Raw genomic sequence first — 22,394 nt, 5'->3', positions numbered from 1 at the left:
TAGTGCAGAAACACCATTCACCTGATTATGTGTCAGTGTAGCATACAAATTATTTTAAAACTGTAATTTTACAGTAGAAAAATTACACAGTGTTGCTCTAAATGAGAATATTGATATCACTTTCAGGTTTGTGTGGGAAATATGAAGCTACACTGAGCAGTTGATAATCTAGAGACTAAGACTAGAAACGGGGAACAGTAAGCCTGGTTTGGTCCACAGTGAATATAAAAAAATGTAAAAACTAAAAACATTTCTACAGATGAAATAATAATAATAATAATAATAATAATAATAATAATAATAATAATAATGAATTAGCTTAGCTTCTCACATTTAGTGTAAACAATGGGCAGAAGCTAGCCTATCCAAAGCTAACAAAATCAACAAGCTGTAGCTTAGTGGAGTCTCCTGCTTCAGACAAGGAAACATTAAGGAACATCATCTCCCTTCAAACAGCAAATTGTCATTTCTTGTGCATAATTAACAGTGAAGATATACATAGCCTTACAGGTGCTGGTAGGTGGATTTTGTTTCCAAGGCAACCAACTGCTAGCTGTAGCCTCATGTATAGCAGGACATGTTTCTAGTCTTCCAACCAGTTCAGGTGCTTTTATTCATTCATACAGTGATTGGCTGCAACTGCTCGTTAATGAGAAATTTAGGGCTTAGTATCAGTCTGCCCAAAGGCTTTTTAACATGCTGGAGCAGGGGATCGAACCACAGATCCACCTCATGAGCTGCAGGATATCAATCTTCTCATCTAACTCTTGGGCAAAAATATTGAACTATTCTATTAAGTTCAATAACATATTGAGTGCTCACAAAGACTGCAAGTTATCACTTTAAAAAAAAAATGTTTTATTGTACTTTTGCACCTTATAAAGATTTAAAAATGTGTAAACATGTCAAATCAACTTTGATTAAAATATGTGAAGAAAGAAAATAAACCACATTAAAAGGTCCCTAAGATTTGTAATTTGCGTGTTAGAGGAGCTTTTGGTGGCTGTAGGGCCCTAAATAGCTTCTTAGTTAGAATAATTAGAGCTTTTTCAAGTGCTTTCAACCACATCTTACAGTTTTTATCAAAAGACGGAGTGAATTAAGTGTCATCATGTGATTGAAATAAACCTTTCATGTGTTACAACCCCTGTCTCTGTTTAATCAAATATGTGATTACAGTTGAGCCACGTCCATGACAAATGATCAAATTCCATCATCTGAAGCAAGTGGCAACTTCCGTGACTGTGAAGTGAAGCCAATGCAGCAGAGCCAAAACCTGCAGTTCCTTAAAAATACAGAACAAGTCAATCTACATATGTCAAAATGTCCAACTTCACAGCAAAATAAATATGTTTACAGCCTGGTACAAAAAAACAGTTTTGGTCTCTATAGCTAATTTCCCTGTTCGTGACAACTGTACTGAGGGTAAATGGATTTTAAACTCACCTGTTCAGATTATATTAAGGCTTAAAGTTATGCATTAATAACAGCTTGGCCACTTTGATTGACAGGTGGGTGCCATCACAGGTGACGTGTTTGAGCACCCAGGCGTCATTCAGCCCGCCTCAGGTCCAATGATGATCCACATCTTTGCCGAGGCAGGACAGCCAACATGGTGGTGGCTAGAGAGATTTTTTTCAGAAACCTTTGGTTGACGTCACGGATACACTGTCCATTCTTTTTATTGTCAGTGATCTAAAGTCTGCAGTTGAAAGCCCTAAAAAGAGCAAGTAAGTGGACCTTGAGTTGGAATTATTTTGTCAACAGTACTCCAGGACTAGCACATGCAGTGTTAACATGAAAAGCAGTCGGACATTGTGTAAAGGGGAACTTTATTGCATAAATACATTGTTTCAAGAGTGCAGAGTGCTCATCTATGTCTATTCACACAGGTCTCGCATTAGCTCACAGTATGCAAAATCATAGTAAGACTCAATCATAGTTGGGGAGGAAAAGATAAGAAAGCACACAGGAGACCAGGGGAGACACTTTGTACTTTTCAAATAATTTCAAGTAATTTTTAAAATCATTTTTGTTCATTTCATTTCCACATATTTAAGTACATTTCAGCATGTGTTCACGGGAGCCTCAGCAGTTCTAACAGTGTTTATGTTGTCAGTGTAAATTATGAACTGTGCCTAATGCTCTCTTGTAAACACTCATGAGTGTATGTTTGAGTTCCAGTGCATGTACTCAGATGTCTGTGTGTGTTTCAGGCAACATGTACTGTAAATAAGCTTGTGTGTGCATGCGTGTTCACAGGTCATCTGTCTCTCCGTCGAAGGGGATGTTATCCAGGTCCATGTGGATGTTTGAGTTGTCTTCACTGCAGACCCAGCCGATGGGCGTGCGGTTGAACGAAGGGCGTGAGCGGATGTCGGCCTGCAGGCTGGGCAGAGGCTCCGGCTCCTCGGTAGCGACGTTGATCTCTGGGAGTTCGAAGGTCAGGGCCTTGCACCCCTTTTCGAAGCCACCAAATGGCAGTGCCGTCCTGCAGAGAGAAGAGGAAGAAATAGGAACGCTGAAGTGAGTCACTGTAACACAAAGACGGGCATTTCTGGTGCTGTGCAAAATAACACAGCATACTACTTTTCTACAAATTACCACAAGGTAAAGTCTGACATACTTGAATACTTTTCTTGATAATTTCCCAAGTTAAACATTGTGTGTTGGTTGCATAAAGGGATTACTGAACTGACCTACCAGGCACACCACAACCACAAACAGACACATAATGACTATAAAGACATGAAATATGAACACAAACTGATGCAAAAACAACTACAAAGAGACAGAAAATGATCTGAAAGTGGCAAAAAACAAGTATAAAGACAGAAAATGACAACAAGAGACACAAAATAGCCACTAACTGATGCAAAACAACTACAAAGAGGCACAAAATTACTCTAAAGATAAGAAAAATGACCACGAAGAGACACAAAACAGCCACAAACTGATGGAAAATGATCTCAATGTGGCATGTCATGACTATAAAAAACATGCAAAATGACGACAAAGAGACGTAAAATGACTACAAACACCATCTCTGAGTCATTTGAGAGTTCTGGTTCACCTGCAAAATGTTACTGTAGTCGTTTTGCGTCATTCTGTGCTCAATGTAGGAGGGTTGGAGGGCCTTTTACATATCTGTGCCCAGGGGCCCATTAGTAATAAAGGATGCAGCTGCATCTCTTACATCAACCATTAACAGTACAACGGATAGAGATCTACTGTAGGGTTAAAATAAGATTAATATATTCACATCTGGATCGAAGTGGTGAGTGTACCAGTGCATCTCTAAATGTCAGTGATGGTTCGCAGCATGTAAAGCCTGTATCACTGCTGAGCAGAGCCATAGAAACACAGTCAGGAAGGAAGCCGGTTTTACTGCTGATGAGGCAGCAAACTGCTGGTTGTCATAGAGATGTGGGTTAGTGAGTTGATGTAGCTGAGACTGGTGCTGCAGTTTTAACACTATAACTACATTATCAATTTAACAATTGAACAGTTATTTACTATTATCTACTTGTAATTTTGTAATACTACAATTCATATAATACTACTTGTATCTGTTCTATACAGTTTTTTCTGCTGGTGAAAGACTCATTGTTTATACTGGTTTATATATTCCTGAGATGGGCAGGACAAACCTAATTATATAATCATACTCATCTGGTCTAATTATCAAACATAAAGCACACAGTGTTGGAATACAGTCACGTAAATATCCCACCTTCAAAATTGGCAGATTATCATACCAATAGATGAAACAAAATAATCAAATGCAATGCATAGAATTAAAACAAAGGATAAGTCCTTGATTCTTCTTTTGCAGGTCCCCGGCTTTATGGAAGTTCTGCACTAAATTGCTTAAGTGTCCGTTTTAAAGGACCAGTGTGTAGGATTTAGTGGCATCTAGTGGTGGTTGCTAGTGTAAAGAGGTGTGAACTATGGTGGTTGTGAAATGGGACCTAACTAGTGTCAGTGTTTCATTTAAAACTCAAATTTATCTTTTTCCTTCAAACATCCATCCATCCATCCATTTCTTCCGCTTATCCGGGGTCGGGTCACAGTGGCAGCAGGTTTAGTAAAGCTTTCCAAACATCCCACTCCTCAGCAACACATTCTAGCTCCTCCTGGGGGATGCCAAGTTGTTCCCAGGCCAGATAGGATTTGTAATCCCTCCAGCAGGTTCTGGGTCTGCCCCAGGCTCTCCTACCAGTTGGACGTGCTTGGAAGACCTCCAAAGGAAGGCGCCCAGGGTCATCCTAATCAGATGCCTGAACCACCTCACCTGGCTCCTTTCAACGTGAAGAAGCAGCGGCTCCCTCCCAATGTCTGAGCTCCTAACCCTATCGCTAATGCTAAACCCAATCACCCTGTGGAGAAAGCTTATTTCTGCGTCCACCAAACTTTTCTAATGCACTACTTTTAATTGCGCATAAAAGTGTTTATGGAATAATGGAATTTCTCACGTTATAAGCTGAATAATCAATACAAAAATACTGACAAAGTAAGTGAGTGTTTACCTGTTGAAGCTCTTGTACAAAGGCATTTCTGGGTGCATCTGGATGGGCCCTGGCATGCGGCCCTTCATGGTGGCTGTCAGCTCTTCATTGCCCTTCATGGCCCGTTCCCATGGCGATATGTAAGTGCGTACATACTGCTCATGCCTCTTGCGCTTCTCCGCCGCCTTATCCACTGTCTCCACCACCACTGAGACAGAAACAGAGCATAAAAAGAGGGAAAGACCAGAGAGATTCAATGAAGAAAGAAAACAAAAGACAGAACATATAACTTACCTTCGACCTTTGGTATCTCAGGTTTTGGTGGAATGGGGGGAGGGGACATCAACAGGTTCTGAAGGTTCTCCTAGAAGACAAAGATACATCCTGATCAGTACACACAACATACACAGCCACAAACACACACACTCTCTTTCTTCTTCACTCCTACCTGGTTCTCGTTGGTCACGATGAACTTCTCAACTCTCTGCTGCCTCTTCTTGAACATCTTGGAGCCCTTGTTGTTGAGCAAGGAGAGCTCCTCCAGCATCACGTCCTTGGGCGTCTTGATCTTGGTGCCCAGGTCGAACTCAGTGGCCTCGGAGTCTGACTCATCATCTGACAGCAAGAGGAAGGAAGAGGAGGAGGACAAAATGAAGGAACTGAATATGACATTGTGTGTGGGTGTACAATATGCAGAGAAAAGTTAGAAGAGTAAATGTCATGGTTTACCCAAACAGATTTATTAAAGTAATGGTAGAAGGTTGATGCATATGCTATGAATTTAAGACTGTTCTAAAGAATGAGTGATGACCTTTTTGTGCAATTCAAGTTCGACATTTGGTTTGTTTGCAGAGAGTTTGATACCACTCATTTCTGTACAGTAAATATGCTAACCTAACCTAACTTAACCTAACCTAACCTATCTTAACCTAACCTAACCTAACTTAACCTAACCTATCTTAACCTAACCTAAGGTTAAGCTAAGCATAAAGACTTGGGAAAAGGAGGAAACAGATAGCCTAACAGAACCTCTGACCTCATTAATTAACATCAGAATAACGACATTATGCCTTGTGTACAGAAACGGAAGCTTAAAAAAAAGTTGTGATTTATGCTAAGCTAAGCTAACCATCTTGTGGCAGTAGACTTACAGAGAGACAGCTATGAGAGTGGTATTGATTGCCTCATATAACTCTTGGTAAGAAACCCAAAAAACATACTTCCTAAATTGTCAAACTTTTAGTTTAAAGAATATAATATTTATTTTTTTAACACTAAAGAACCAATATGTAAGATTTAGTGACACTTGCGGATTGCAGCCAACTGAGACCTGTTGACTTAATCAAGCATAAAGGAGATACTACTTTGACCATGAAAAACTAAGAAACGCTCTATATAGAGGCAGTGTTTAGACTGTCTGTTCCAGGCTACTGTAAAAACCTGGCAGAAAAGGCTCATTCGAAAACATAACAATTCTTATTTTCAGGTGATTGTACACCAATGAAACATAGAACCCCCCAAACCTACATACCGGACCTTTAAAAGACATGTTTTAAACATGTTTTTTCATACTGCATTTAACATGAATGAAAGAAAATGTCTCATGTATCCTATGATGATTTATCAATGTGCAGACTAACATTTTTTATGCATTTTTTTGTTATTAAAGCCTTGGTGGAGGTGGTATACAGTCTCTAAAATGTGCTCTCTCTTATAAGCTAAATCGATTTGGCAAATCAAAAGGTGGATTTATCTTCCAGTACACGTGGAACCACAGAGTGGCATCGAATGAGGGATATATATACGACTGTAATGGGAGCATTTTTATCCTCTTCCATGCTGTCCTTGTTGTGATGAATTAGAGTTAAAACCTTTTGTATGGTGTTAAAGAATCTGAGCGTGAAACCAGGGGAGTTGTTGGGGTTACTAGGCCAAAGCAATATGGACAAAAAAGGGCACTGGGGAATGCCACAGCAGGTTTTCTGGTAGAACTGTTTATGGAGGGGAAATCCTTAACACAGTGCCCCTCTCACACTCCCCTCTTCTCTTTCAGTGATGGAGAGATCTGATGGATTTTACTGCTCCACAGAGCTCCTCATAAAACACTCTTCTCATCCACCACATACACTACGATATCATTCATAACACCTGGAGTCCTACCATAAACCAACACACACGCACGCACGAACACATCTATAAAGTGGGGAGTTGGCATTGCAATGCTGCGGAGAGCTGTTAGCAGTACCTCGTAAATCAGACTTGTGCAAGTGGGTGTGTGTAACGTATGTGTGTGTGTATGTGTGTGTGTGAGAGAGAGAGAGAGTAATTGAGGCTGCTGAGCAGAGCGAACACCCCCATGGGGATATTGATTAGAGTGTTAATTCAGAAGAATGTGAAACTGGAGCTGGCTGCTGACTTGGAGGAAAGTGGACAGACTGACAGAAGCAGGGGGTGGACAGACGGACAACACTGAGACGGACACGGAGGCATTGGACACACGTTAGAGCGACATAGTGGCAGGGATGATGGATAAATGAGTGGGCATTAGCTGGAGCAAAATAAGGGATAAGCAGGATAATCTCCAGAATGACTGACTGAAAACAAACTGGTGGAGTGATACAGATGTGGCTGCAGATGTGACAGCAGAAGGAGTGGCAGAGTGGGGAAACAGCAAAGGGCACAAATGGGGGGAAAACAACAACAGATTGTTGAAAGACAGATATAAGCACAGACACATGGAGCACGCTCAGACTGCAGATTGCGTGCTCAGAGATTTGCAAATAAAACATGGTGGTTTGTGTTTAAGTATTATATTAAAAACAACAAGTAAATGGTACAGTCTTAAATCATCATGCTTAAAATGATAATGCTAACATACTGATGTCAAACAGACATAAAGTTTACTATGTCAACCATCTTAATTTAACAAGTTTCCATGCCAACATTTGCTAATTAGCGGTACAAAACTACAGCTGAGCTTTGACAGATATTTTCTGTCATTGTTATGGCTGTCAGCACTCCTGTGTATAACCTCAAAGAGAAGCTTGCCTCTTTTTGTTGTATAAATAATCCAAATGTTCTACCAAGTAGATCTAGTTTCATGTTACTTCACTTTCCTTAAGAAACAAAAATATTAATAAGTTAACTACTGAATCTGTGACGTGATGGTGGTAGATTTTTTTTTAAAAGTCTGAGTATCTTCAAAAGTTAAATGTCGCAACATTTCATACCAGAGGTGTCTGGTTTAAAAGCAGGGGATCATTAAAATTATTCGCATTCATCCCTCAGGAAACATGAATGTTTGTACAAAAATGTCCAGTAGAAATATTTCAGTCTGGACCAAAGTTGTGAACCAATACATAGACTTAGATCCATGTAAATAAAATATCTGGTGCACAGGAAATTATTTTTGGATTTTGATGCTTTCAAACTATATAAATACATTGTGCATTTGTGGATGTAAAGGCACATTTCCACCAGTTGCATTGATTGCACTTCAGTTGCCACTTACACACAGCTTCACACTAATATAACAGGAGCTGAATCACCGTCTGGTATTTTGTGTTGCCTCTAATGGTGACAGATTTGTGGCTACTCTGCCATCTGATAATGACCCACACTTCCCTGCAGGAGATGCCACATACATGTTGGATATTGTGTTACTGCTTGGAATAAGCGTGCATGCATTTCTGTGTGTGTGTGTGTGTTTCGTTTTGATATTGTAGTATCATTAGACCACATGCAACGATTTACACCCACACAGTTCAATTTACACACACACAGACATCACGAAGCAAAACTTACAAATGGATTTGACATTTACTGGGCTGGATAATCAGATCACACGGGAGATAGAGGAAGGTCTACGAGGATTGGGGATGAAGATTGCTGGACAAAATGTTTCATGTTTACACACCATGTGTGAATATGTGATTGGTATGCGGTATGTGTGTGTGTGTGTGTGTGTGTGTTTTACCATTCTGGGAGACGTTGGAGAGGTCAGTGATGATCTTGTTGGACTTCCTCTTGTTAGAAGGGGCAGGAGTTGTGAGAGGCATGGCTAACAAAACAGAATGAACAATGATAATGGTCATAATCAGCTCCATTTACCGATTTGAAGAAGCTGCTCTAAATCAGAAAGAAAAATAAAGTCCAAAAAGTGATGTCAGGGTCCACTAACTAGCTTTTCCTGTATCACATGGTCTTGCTACTGATAAAACTTAATCTTCAAGTTAAGAATTTTTTGTCATACTACTACTTCCAAGGACAAAACAATTATGTTAATGCTCAGAAATACAGTAAAGTCAATTAAAGTTTTGATTTATTTAAATGTTAAAAACTTAAAGCTGCACTAATCATTATTTTTCTGTTAAATTGATCCAATATGTAATATCTATGTAACATGAAACGTTTTACTTGTAGTGACAAACCCACAAAGAATTATTACTCAACTCTGCAGCTCCCCGATCACCTCTACAGGGAGTTTTAGCATCTTTCAGCTCATTGTTTTGGTTATATAGTGGGTTGTACGCTACCGGCACTACAGCCGACGGACAAAGTTTGCAACAGTCGAGCATTAGCAGCTAAAGAGACAGATATTCCTCTCAGGAGCTGGTGGAGACCAAAAAGTGGATAGATGGACTGTTTGTTTTCCTTTTTCCATGACCAGGATCGTTACCACAAGGACAGAGCTGCTACACTCTGAACTTTAAAACGGCTCTTCAGAAATGGTTGACGTCACAGATACAACATCCATGTTTTATACTATACACTATGGTAATAACAGATTCTGAGTAATCTTATTTTAGCATTCACCGGCTGCTGTCTTGAGACTGTCCAGAATGAACTACAAAAATAAACTACAAAAGCCAGCTTCCTTGTAGGTATTTTCATATAGACACAGTATATTACTTATGTATGCATAAAGACTAATGAGCATCTATTTAGGACATAACAAATTATGACATAACTACATAAATGCTTGTACACTTGTATTTAATTGTGTTTTTAACATTCAGTAAAGCACAACAACATGTTTTTAAATTATGCTCTATAAATAAACAGACCTGGCTTATTTCATACTCTATGAGAGACTTAAACAATCAATAAGAATTGATTTCCCCAAACGCTTGAATATATTAAGTCTCTCTGGGATAGCAGAGACCATGACAGATATAGCAACAAGGCACTGACAGGCAGTGAAATATGATACAACAAAAGTGTTAAACTTTTCTATAAATATTCCACAAGAAAGTCTTAATTGATTTCCAAGATATATCTGTATGTTATGAAGGTGCAGGTCACGTCCGAAATCCCAGCTCCAGCAGAACCTCCCTGGGTTTCCTAATTAAGTTAAACTCACTTTAAACATTGTGTATAGCCCCCCCGCATACCGTTGAGGACTCTAATTCCCAGTGGCAGCTCACGTCTCTCTTGACTAACCACTCAGATGGTGGCCGGCAGTATGTTGCACAGGTCGAAAGCAATTATGTAAGGCTGGAGGTGAGTCCCAGTACAAGAGAAAAAGCTGGAGGGCCCGTCTACAGGGAGACAGTTAATGTAATTGCTTTTCATCCGCTGTAATTGAAGCTCATTTCCTAGCCTGGGATTCAATCCTGCGTGAGCTATTTTTATGAACACATGTTCTATAGCACAGTGGTGAGTGGGACTGTCATCAGCACAAGACATACAAGTGCATCAGCACACGCACACAGACAGATTTGCTCTCAAATAGCTTCTCTCTTGTGATTAATGCGAGTCAGCGGCGGTGGATTAAAAACTGGAGATTACAGGTGTTTTTGGATGTTCTGGGAAATGCAAGATGGAGGCTGTGCAAACGGCGACTACAGGACTACAGCAGCGAGAGGGCCTGGGTCCTGTTACTGCCTCTGTGAGTGAAGAGGTGCTCCTGTCCCCCCACCACCAGCCTGTTTTAGCTCTAGATAAATCTCAAAGGGACAGCTGGGGAGGAAGGGCATCAGTAAGCACATTCTCAAACACACACATACATCCATACCCACGGACTAAAAACTCCACCGCAGAAGGCCACATTCCTCACCCACCACAGTGTTAGGTAAGAGCTGGTGGAAGAGCAGGGAAGTCATCCACCAGCTGGCTTTCGTGATTCAGATTTGGTTTAATTGATATCCTAATTAATTGAAATTAACTTCACTCAATAATTTGTACTACAATGTACTACAATCTACAATGTAACAGACTATGAAGCCTTTCTTGAGGAAATAGTGTGATTTTATGAAAGGAAAAGAGTCCGATTCTGTAATATGAAGATGACTGTCTGCTTCTGATTCCCTTAATTAATTAATTAAATTCCTTATTAATTGACAGAAGTCTCCAAAGGTCACAGCTACAAGGGGCTTCCCCTACAGCCAGAATCTACTGACCACATGAATTAAACATTAAAATTAAACTGTAACCATTTCCTTGTACTTAAAGAGGATACAGAATTATTTGACAGCTCTCTGACTGTCAGCAGCAGATAATCCACAAACACTCAAGGCACGTGCGAGAGAGATTTCTTTGATTCTTATCGACGCCGTCACACATTCTTTCACTTTTCTAATGTCTTACCTAAGACCCAGGTATCCACAGGAAGACACAGGTCCCAGAAGGTCCCAGAATAGGAGTGGGTCAAAGGAAGAGGAATATAAATTCCCAGGTAGATTTGTGTCCCACGGCTTGTATTGTACCGCCTGCCCTCCTCTTCGCCCTGGAGAGAGTGAAACCTTATCAGCAGGGCTGCTCCAGTGCTATGGACCTGACCTGGGGGGTGGGGGGGGTGGCATAGGGTGAATTGAGTAAGGGGTAAAGAGGGATGTGGGTGTGGTGTTTTGAGTTCAGAGGTTGGTAAGATAAAAGAAATTGAAAGATAACGAGAAAAGCTAAAAAAATATGCAGTAGGTTTGTCACATTTAATAACACAGGTTAACTCATGCTAACTTACAGCTTACAGGTGTTACTCCCTTTCTGCTTTCAAAAGTCAACCCCTGAAATGTGAATAGTTTCATAAATAACACTAGGAACTACACTGTTGGCCATAAAGTTGGAATAATTTTGCTTTCTGACACATTCCTCTTTTTATTCCTATTTCTACACATCAGATTAATTGTGGTTTAGTTTTCACTGTGATATGATGGAAGAGATTGATCAAAAAAGTTTTGAGAACACTTTATCTATCAAGAATAAATCACAGTCACAATCATTTCATGAGAAGAGGTAAAAAAAAGAAATGGGGGGTTTTCCCCAGATTTATGGGCAACAGTGTATTTAGAGAACTGTTTACAGGGTTTAAACCAAGAGTAGTAGTTATTTTGCTTGCAAGGAACAAAGTTGATATTTTGACTGATAGCAAGATGCACCAATAATCCTCTGGAAAGCTGTTCCAAAATCTAGGTGTCCTGTTTGTTTGCAAAGATCTGGTCTTCAGTAAGTGGCAACCTCCCTGGCTGTGAAGTGAAACCAATGCAGAAGTTGCCAAAAACTGCAGTTGCTCAAATGTCCACTCGAGGGTTTCACAGCAGAAATAAACATGTTTACAGCCTGGTACAAAAAAACTGTTTTGGTCTCTATAACTAATTCCCATGTTCAGACGACTCACCTGTTCAAATTATATTAAGGCTTAAAGTTACGCATAATAAACAGCATGAAAACCCACAGCATACGCTGTCCATTCTTTATACTGTCATTGGTCTTCAGTCCAGACTTTTGGAATCAGAAAAACTGTTGACAGATTTCAAAATCCTTATCCTGAAAATCAGCAGATGCTGGTGAAATGATAATTTTAGTGAGTTTCTCCTCAAGAGTCATTTGTCCCAGCCCTCCCAATTTGCATGAGAACAGGAGTTTTTAATAACATGCCAGACAACACAAGAGAATAAAAAGCTCCAGCATTTACTGTATTCTCCTGTCACTTGGTTTTATGAGCCTAAGGGCATTTATACTTTTGTTGATGTGTTTTCCCTCTCACTCTCATAGTCTCTTTATACATCCTCCTCCAACTGCCAAACTTTTGGGTATGATTTGCAACTTCATGCCTCATTTGTGCCTGGCAGCAGTTATACCTGTATCATCACGTCAGTCACGCTTCCCCATCAGTCCCCTCATCAACCAGAAGTTTTTCTAATACATTTTTTTTTACTTTTCTGCAGAGCAGCAATTGTGGAAAAAAGATGTAAAGGCTTTATATTTCTCCACTGTGTCGCTTTAAGTTTTATATTTAGCACTAGAGAAAAAGTACAGAGACTAACGGGAATGTCATTAAGTTTGCAGGTAGGACACTGAATCTCATGACTATCCATCCAAGAGTTGTTGAGACATTTCACCCAAATTCACAACTTCATGGTGAAAAACACACCAACGATTCAATATCTTGTAATAATGAATGTCTTTACAATTCCTTGTGTCGATCCATCAAGTAGATGTTGAGCTACTACAAAGGATAAATGACCTGCCAATGGTGCCGGATGAAAAACCAGAGGTTCATCATCATCAGTAAGATTCATTCTTTGGGGAACATGAATGTCTGTCTGAAGTTTGATACTTTAAATAATTGTTCAATTATTTCAATCTAAACAAAAGTGTATCGTTGAGTGACATTGCCATCTCTAAAGCCATTCCACTGGCATGGATAAAAATCACCCGTGCAGTACAGCTGAAATTAGATGGGCCAGGTGGCCTTGATTCGTGTGTGTAGCTGGGTTATAAATCCATCAGGGAATCTCCCGGTTTGAAGGTTTATTACCTAGCTGGTCGACCATTACAAATTACTTTCTAGTGATACTATCCAACCAAACAGATCATTTAATAATGAATTAGAAAAAGATTTTTACCCCTAAAATTATCGATCCACATGAGACTGAGAATGACTATTAATTGCCAATTATCTGACCTGCCCCTAAACCCTGACCCTTGACTCCAACCACTCGACTCTGTTGACCCAGAAACACAGTGTGAGGACGGGTGGACACGGGATGTACGAGGTAGCTCTTCCCCTCCGCTCTCAATCACGTTGTAAAAAAAAAAAAAAAGCCATCAGAATTAAGAGTTTATCACCAGGCCAGATAGCTGGGGATTAACGGCTCCAAAAATAGGTGAAATGGGGTGTGCGTCTGCGTTTGTGTATTTGTGTGCACAAGTAAACAAGAGAGGTATTAACAGAGAAGAGGACAGAGAGCGAAAAGGAAGAATTGTAGAAATAATTTGGTCATTTTGCCAAGTTAAAAGAGACACTTCAGTCATCTAAAAGTGCAGTTACAGATTTAATATATTTCTAAAAATTTTAAAAATCCATTGACCTAGTTTGTAGAAAAGTAAATTTGTGTGTGTGTGTGTGTGTGTGTGTGTGTGTTGTACCTTCCACTAGCACAGCAGCTAAACTTACCACTGGACCTGAACAGGACTAAAGTTAGCCCCATCTGTCACCTGATCCCAGTCAAGGTTCATAGGTTAGGTCCCTTTTCTGTGGTCGTGGTTGGGTTTCAAAGCTCAGAGGCCATCAGGTGGCTGTGATTAAACTGCTCTGTAATGTAGGACAACAATCCTACAAGGTCACATTCAACGGCAGTGATCAGATATTGAATCTAAAGCAGAAGGTATAGAAAATGGGTGCATGTATTTGAAATGATTTTTCTCATTCGAACCAAACATACTGTATGTTTACAGTTAGGATCTATGAAATTTTATTAAAGATATAAGACGGAAACCATATTTCCCCCCCCTAATGTAATCTGTGATGAGACATGGAGGAGACTATAAACTGGTGGAGCAACATGACTAGATGACAGATCCTACAGTGCCTCCATGTGGTGAAAGTTAAACCTTTTCTTGATACCTAAACTATTACTTTTCCAAACTGTGTATTTGAGCTCAAACCTGCCTAAGTCCTTAGAGAATAATTAAGCTGTTAGATAAGTCAGTAAACTCCAAAAAAAATAGAAAAGGTTAAAAAATTAAGAGTAGGAGGAGATACTGGAGCCTGGTGTGGGAGCGAGTGGTGACGTGGGTGACACAGGAAGAAACAGAGAGTGACAGCTGATGTGAGTCATGTCTATTTTTATTCAGTCTCTCGAGTCTCTGTGGAAAAGAATCACAGCTAAACAGACATGTTATACTTCTCATGTTTCATATCAACAGATCAGAAATCAACTCTACTGTAAATGGCTTCCCTTCATCGTGGCTGCTGTGCTCCTTGCCCTACGAAAAACTGCCGAAAACAAAGCACACACCGCTGCAACTAAAAAAAAAGATACTCAATAATAATCAATCACACATACTTAGAATATATATATAACAGTTGTAATACATTTGTTAGTAAGTTTTCTAATATGATATTGCTAGATGACAACAGGTACCATAGGGTGTTTACAGATTGTGAAGGTATAAGTCAATCTGCACCTTTTACACTTCATCAGACATTGTGTCACTTCATCGGCTACTGCAGTGCTTTCCTTTACATCTGTTCTCCATCCTCGACTACATCTCTCTCTCTCTATCTCAGCTGTCTTGTCTTTTCACATCCTCTGTTCTTCTTATTTATGTTTAAACTCTTCATCATTCGGTACAATATTTACAGAACTTTATTTTCCTCAGTGTCTCTTTCTGTCCTTTCAATCTGCCGTTGATGTCAACTTTTCCACACTACATTTCCTTTGCAAAACGCAGTGTTCCCTTTAACTACAACCAAATGCATCAGATAAATGAGTCAACAACATTAAATGTAGGTGATAAAATGTGCTACATGGGTGGCCGATCCAAACAGATGTTGTGATAAAAACGTGGCGGATAAAACTCAAAGCTGCAGGCTTGGATAACAATATTACAATACTAAAAACACATGGACTTAAAAAACATTTTATTATGTCCAGATCAGAGTCTGTTCAGTGCATAGTAGATCCAGGGCGCCAGACGCAAGACTGTAGACCTGCATTGGAAGTGCTGAACCTGGGCCTGGGAACCCTGGCTGGTTGAGTGCTGTTGGATGTCAGCCGAGAGGCACCAGCAGGGCCCATGGGACTCAGATCTGGGGCACTCTTAAACTGCTTGTTGGCCTGTGCGCTGTTGGAGGTCTGGAGGTGGGAGAAAGCAGGGGACTGGACTGCGTTTGGTGAAGCAGAGGAGAAGGTGGGGAGGTGAGGAAGTGGAGTGGTAGGGGCAGGGGGAGGCGGGGGAGACAGCTGGGAGGTGGCCCACTGAGGTTGGTAAGGTTGGGGCTGAGCCTGATAGGGTTGGTAGGAGGAGGGGCCAACTATGGGTGGAGGAGATTGGACATCAGAGCGCCACAGTGGTTCTCCAAGCGTCGTAGCTGATCGAGGTACAATAACTTTGAGGGCGGGTCCTGTGGTTGTTGGTGGCGGCGTGGAGAAGCGTTTTATTTCATATACTCGAGCTGTCTTCTGAGGACCACTTGTCATTCCTCGCTGCTGCTGCTGCTGATAGGTGGAGGTGTCCTGGGGAAGCCCACCTCCATAGCTGAACAGAGAAGAGTTGAGCTGGTAGGGCTGGTGGCTCATAATGTCCACAGACTTAATGCCCGCTTTCTTCCCTTTAGATCCAACTGGCCCAGACTTGGCCACCTCAGGCTTTTTCTGGGCCTTTGGCGGGCAGGAGGGAGACAGAAGGGGGTTGTAGCTGATGGGAGGAGGAGCACGAATGCTGGATGAGTATTTCCAGGTGGCAGGCAGAGAAGGTGTGGGTGAGGGCCCCCTCGCCTGGGCAGCAGAGTATGGTGCCGCTGCAACAGAGGGAGCTCGCTCCACAACGTAACGATCCATTCTATTCTGCCTGCGGGCAAACAGCTCACCTCCCTTCCCTGCCAGCTGTGGCACCTGTGGGGTTTGTGGTTTGGGAGCTACAGGAGGTGGCCTGGGTCCCCGCTGAGCCTGCAAAAAGTTGCATGCCTCTGCCCCCAGCCTCAGCCAGTCCTCCTCAGGCCCTGACTCATGTCCAGTCTCCCCACCGGGTGCAGCTGGGGATCTCCCAAAGCGGTCATCCATGTTCTGGACCATCGACATCAAGTCCGGGTTTGGATTAATATCTTTGTTCTGGACTGCACAGAACATTGGCTTCTTGCTGCTCCGACGACGGGCATCATTCAAGATGCCAGTGCGAGCGGCAGGCACCGCGATGCGCTGCTCACGTGTCGCCAGTGAATCAGTGGCAGTTGGCTGAGGAGGAGATGCTGTTGCCATGGCAGGATGTGGGCCAGGAGTCATTGCACCTGTCATGTTGATGTAGGGGTGGACAGATGGAGATGGAGAAGGTTGGCTGGAAGGAGGAGGAGGAGGAGGAGGAGGGGTGGGTTGGGGATGGAAGGAGACCTGAGTCAGATGAGGGGGATGCTGCTGGGAGATGGGAGAAGCAGAAATGCAGGAGGAGGGAGGTGGATAGGGAGGAGCAGGGTGAGAAGGATGTGGCTGTGAAGCTGGAGGGGGGTAGGGTTGAGCAGGTGGTGGACAGACTGGGGTACTTTGAGCTACAGAAGGAGGGAATGGGGCAGAGAGGGAAGCATAGACTGCAGGCTGAGGGGAAAATGTTGGTGGATTTATGGCAGGCTGGGAGAAAGATGCAGATGACAGAGAGGAGGGAGGCGAGAGTGCTGAGGAGGGAGTGTTAACAGAGGGTGGAAGGTTGGTGTTGTTATTTCTTGGAGGGATGTAAAGAGAGGTGCTAGACACCGCTCTTCTTGCATCTGGCCCTGATGGATGGTGAGTTGGTTGGATAGTCACCATGGAGACAGCCGCCACAGGTTTGGTCGCCATGGCCACAGGTTTGGGTTGGGGAGGGCGAAACATAACAGAGGTCACAGATGGACGAGAAGGGGTCGGGCCTGGGGTGAAAGGTCGTGCAGTACGGTTCAGAACATTTTGATTAGGACTGAGGTTGTTGTTCAGGTGCTGATCTGAGTCTGTGATTGGGCTAGGACTAAGATTAGGGTTAGAACTAGGACTAAGGTTGCCATGTTGCCCATTTTGACTTGAAAGGGGCATCTGAGAGGGCGGGCTCAGAACAACGCTAGCCCGACTAACAGCTACTGACCCGCCATTGGTCAGAGCCACAGCTGGAGGAGACATGTGTGCAGGGTGGTTACTGATTGGCTGCTTTGCGAAGTTGCTCTCCAGCCTTGAGCCCTGATAGGCTGAGCTCTCGAGCCCTGAGACCTCCAACCCTGGGCTTTTATTGACAGTGGTCAAAAGTCCTGGTGTCTGATAGGCTGAGATGTCCAGCCCTGAGCTGTGATTGGTTGTTGGCGTTGTTGGAGTAGTTGGTGTCGTTGATGGGCAAGCGGAGCTTCTCCTGTCCAGCAGGTCTAGATACCCGGTATCCCAAGTGGGGTCAAATGATGTTAAGAATCCCTCTTCATCACCACTTAAGACAGAACTTCCTCCTTCCTCCTCTGTCTCCCCTCCTGTCTCTCCTTCTGTCTCCCCTCCTGTATCTCCCTCAGCTTTGCCGAAGCAGGTCAGCGTGTACTTCTTGGCCCTCTGACGGCGTTTCTTGAACATAAGCACCCCTTTCGAGTTGGGGTTGGGAGCATCAGTCAACAAAGACGCAATAGAACGGCATTTAGTGCGAGCTTCTTTCACCTGTTTCTCCACCAAACTCTCCCCACGCTGCAACTCTGCAAGACAGGAAGAGAAAAGAGAGAGAGAGAGACCAAAATAAATGTGCTGGAAGAGAGAGGAAACAAAGGAGAGAACCAGTAATGAGATTTTTTGATGAATACATAACAAGGCATGGGCGACAAATGACGGAAACATCAGTGTGGTAGACTTCACTGACTGTGAACTGTGGCTGATTCATACAGTATTATCACAGTGAGGAGCTGCCATGAGGATTACCAGTGACAGACAGGAGTGTGTGTCGTGGATTTACAACAAAGAATTCCTGCTGCTCTCCAGAGTTGAATCACACACACTCCGTGAAGGTTAGATCACTGTCTCTCCTGCACAAATGCTTGTTTGTGCCTGCCTATGTGTGTGTGTATCTCTTCTTTAGTCCAAGGCTATTTCAGTCTTTTTAGTATCTTGGCTCACCTCACATGAGTATCCTCACTACATAACTATAGTCTGATGCAGCCTCTCCACACACATCTATATCATTTTCATACAGTCAAGCTTACCAAGACATAACAAACGCGCACAATCCTGATATCAAACAGCTGTAAATTTCAGAAAGGAGAACAAGGGTCTACAGCTTAATTCGACTCTACTTAGTGCTTGGAGTCTGAACGTCTAACAGGTCTCAGCTTAGTGTGTTAGCATCTTTGCTAATTAAACTTAATCACAGCAAACAACAACTGATGCTGGTGATAATAACATTAGTTTTGTAAATATTTGGTAATAGATGAACTAATACAGAACTTAAAATGTTGGTGATGATGGTACAAAGGGAAAGGTTAAAAGATCACCAAAGTTATCGCACTTCATTCTGAGGGGAACATTGAATGTCTGCACCGCATTTATGACAAATTTATTCAATCCAAACTGTAAACACGGCCATCAAAATCATGAATATCTGTGCCAAATTACATCCCCATCACTCCAATAGATGAGATATTTCAGTGTAGATCCGATTGGTGAGAAGACCGACATTACCATCAACAGAACTATGCCATTATTTTTGCATGACGTAGTCATCCCATAGTAAGCAATATTGCTCCATCAAGTTGATAAAGACACATTGGTTTATAGAACTTGTCTTTCCAGCGTAAAACCACAAAATGTGATGCACAATTGCAGGTAGATTGTCTCATTAACTTCCAACATCAACATCAGGATCATCAGTCTTTTGAGCACAACAATATAAATAACCTCAATGATAAACTTTGTCTAAGTACATGTAAAGGTAAGGTGTCTTACCTGCGTACACAGTGTGTGGGACTGCGTGTCCACCTAGATCTGAACCTGAAGAAGGTGTGAGGTCCCTCATCTCACAAATGAGTATGTGTGTGTGTCCTTAAACTCCCTCAGACCCTCCCACACACACCCTCACAGTGTCCAGTTCTGCTCGGAGTGAACGGAAAGTGTTTAGTCTCTGTCTTCCAACTCTTCTCTTAGGGCACAGCCCATGTAAAGACCTTTGTCCAGCAGCCCAAACCAACACATGATGTCAACCCACTATTCCTGTCAGTCTGTCTGACATGCATCAAACACCTGTCCAGTCTCATATAGACATACACATACACCCATAGAGACACAAGGGCGGAAGACCCCTCACCAGAGGATATTTAGACAACGGTGTCATTGAGTGTGTGTTGGTGTGTGTGTGTGAGTTCATAAAGCCAATTATAGTTTACAGAGGAAAGCTTGGTCATAACTCTTCACTGATGCGCTGTTCTTTGCTGCTGACACTTCACACTAACAACCACTACACACACACACCTCTAGCAGAGCAGAGCTAACAATCCCATATCCAAAGCCAAAGGCAAATGCGTATCTGTGTGTGTGTGTAATGTGAGAAAGGGCAGGTCCCTGAACACCTCAGTCATCATTTGTCCTACAGTAAAGCCCTAACCTAAGTCATTCAGGCTTTCAGCTTTTTGCACCGGAGGACAGATCCCCCTCATTCGCTCAGATGAATCAACTCGGTCAGTACATAGCTATTTAGTTGGATCAGCTGTGGGCACTGTTACCTTGTTGACACGATAAGTTCATCAGACAAGGTCAATAAAACCTCACGAGTAAAGGAATAGTTCAACATTTTGGGAAGAGTTAAATAACTAGATTGATGCCGCTCTCACACTGCTGTTAAAAAAAAAAGGCAAATTGGTGTATTTACAATCTTGTACGGATTACACAAACAGATATAGTTTGTTAATTAGTGTGCTTTAGAGGTGTTAATCGGCAGATTTTGTTACCTTTGGACTTAGCTGTTTCTCTGTTTCCGGCCTTCATGCCAAGTAAGACTAGGTAACTCCTGTAGCCTTCATATTTACTGTATAAATATAATTTATCTATAATTATTTATAAAATAACAGATCAAGTCATTTTGATAGACTGACATGTAATCAGGTGAATGGTGCCTCTGTCATTCCCACTCTGCATCCCATACATCTGTTCTCACGCTACTGTATGTCACTAAGACACACGCTGCCAACTATTTCACTGATTTTTGGTGAAACTGGATCATATTTTATGGAGAAATTTTTTTCCTGGTGTCCTCAATATCAACTCTCACTGGTTTACAGAGTTTTCTGATGGATAGTAACGTAAACTGCTGTGAACTATAGATGCTGTTAATTGATGTTAGCTAATGTTGGCTTACTTTGTTAGCCGGGCTGCCCAGACTGTAAACTCAGAGCACTGTGTTTGTGCCAAAGTTGTTTTGGGCCACCAAGAAAAGGAGTTTTTTTTAAGCCTGGTTGCAAATGCTAACAGGGAGCAGAGCTGGTGTTGTGCCAGAACAGGAGCTGGGCAAGTGGGCAATGTACCCGGGCTCAGCAGCCTCTATATACATAATAAAATTGATTGCTTCACTTGTTTGATGTTTGGCTGTTGGCAAAGTTGTCGACTTTCTAGTTTTTTTTATTATAAATACTATAATCTTAACAAATACACGTTCAGCTGTCGATATTTAAGACAAGTTGTGGTATTGCGCTCCAATACCAATTTCTAGGCAATTTTGCTTTAATACAAAGCAGCAACTCTGATGTTGACATTCCAATACTGAAGAGATATACAATATTTTACCTGAAAAAACACATCTACAAACAAACTATATAGCAGTTTCAGTTCTCTCTTTCTTTTTTTGAAACTTGAAACTTTATTCACACACACACACATATAACATGTTGACATCCAGTAAGTGTCATTATTTAAACTTTTAAAAAAAGAAAGAAAAGAAGTTTATATACTTGTGTGTGAATCAGGTCTCCTGTAGAAGCTATCTAAAGCTTATTCTTACTGTCACAGTAACTATATCACAGCTCAAATTTCATCTTGGAAACTTGATCAAAATGATTCATTGATTATAACTAATCATTTCAGCATTATGATCACAGACGTTTTACTAATACTGCGCACACATAAGGAAAACACATACCACAAATTGCACATACACACATTGGCGCAAACACACACAGCCACACACCACATATTCAGCTGTGAGGCCTGTAAGTCAGAGTTGCGTCCAGTCTGTCAATCAGAAGCCTCAATTCCTATAAATACAGCAAGTGAGGCAAATGCTCAGAATACTGACAGAAGAGATAGACTGCTCTTTCAGGGGGCAGAGGGGGGAGGTGGGATATCTCTGTCGGTATCTGGTATATCTCACCCCATCACCACCGGCCTGTGAATGCAAGCGCATGCTCCAGTTCTAGGAAACCACCACCAGAGGGTGATATAACTGTTGATTTAGGCTTCAGCTTACTGCAGCTAATGCCTGCTGAGACACCAAGGGAATCTTTGGAATTTAAATTAAAAAGCAAAAACAGTAAGGTCAAGACTGAAATAGTATTACTATTAGAAACTAGAGAGGTTTCTGTTTTTGGTTTGCAGCTGGCACATTACACTCAAACTTTATAAGGGAAAAACCTATAAACTGAACTTCACATCTGTCTCGTCCCTTTTTCCACTTAAAACGCTGCACCGGCTGTAAGCCAGCCTCAAGTGGATGTTTAGAACTGTAGTTTTTGGCACCAGCCACAGAGGTTGCCACTAAGATATAGCAGGTGGCTGTGCCAAAACTACAGTTCCTTAATAAATATTATATATATATTTATATATATATATATATATATATATATATCTATATATATATATATAATATATATATATTATATATATATATATATATATATATATATATATATATATATATATATATCTATCTATATACTCATATGATCTACGAAAATCCTGTATTCCCGTGTAA

The 22,394-nt window shown here is 41.6% G+C and overlaps 2 protein-coding genes across 2 annotated transcripts in view; both read right to left on the bottom strand.

The window, feature by feature from the left end:
• Positions 1 to 1,790: 1,790 nt before the first annotated feature.
• Positions 1,791 to 11,269, bottom strand: myoz1b (myozenin 1b). The gene is made up of 6 exons (XM_027289137.1): positions 11,097 to 11,269; positions 8,485 to 8,568; positions 4,957 to 5,123; positions 4,803 to 4,872; positions 4,530 to 4,716; positions 1,791 to 2,491 (listed from the first exon to the last, which is right to left on the bottom strand). Exons 2-6 carry the CDS (start codon positions 8,564 to 8,566, stop codon positions 2,257 to 2,259), a joined length of 741 nt encoding a protein of 246 aa, XP_027144938.1. The 5' UTR covers positions 8,567 to 8,568; positions 11,097 to 11,269; the 3' UTR covers positions 1,791 to 2,256.
• Positions 11,270 to 14,559: 3,290 nt separating this feature from the next.
• LOC113747811 (synaptopodin 2-like protein) overlaps positions 14,560 to 22,394 on the bottom strand; it is a 13,196-nt gene continuing 5,361 nt past the window's right edge. The window contains exon 5 of the mRNA XM_027289007.1: positions 14,560 to 18,141. Within this exon, the coding sequence (XP_027144808.1) occupies positions 15,401 to 18,141 (2,741 nt within the window). The 3' untranslated portion in view covers positions 14,560 to 15,400. The remainder of the gene's footprint in view (positions 18,142 to 22,394) is intronic.

Source organism: Larimichthys crocea, chromosome XVI, assembly GCF_000972845.2.
Source record: "Larimichthys crocea isolate SSNF chromosome XVI, L_crocea_2.0, whole genome shotgun sequence".
Taxonomy (NCBI): Eukaryota; Metazoa; Chordata; class Actinopteri; family Sciaenidae; genus Larimichthys; species Larimichthys crocea.
The sequence above is the reverse complement of the archived record's forward strand: the minus strand, read 5'-3'. Positions and strand labels throughout refer to the sequence as shown.

Excerpts from the sequence above, each read along its gene's own strand:
- myoz1b (XM_027289137.1), bottom strand. The coding sequence starts at position 8,566 with ATGCCTCTCACAACTCCTGCCCCTTCTAACAAGAGGAAGTCCAACAAG. Across the intron at positions 5,124-8,484 it reads CTCCAACGTCTCCCAGAATG|ATGATGAGTCAGACTCCGAG; the intron begins GTAAAACACACA and ends TCTTGCTGTCAG. Across the intron at positions 4,873-4,956 it reads TCGTGACCAACGAGAACCAG|GAGAACCTTCAGAACCTGTT; the intron begins GTAGGAGTGAAG and ends TTTGTCTTCTAG.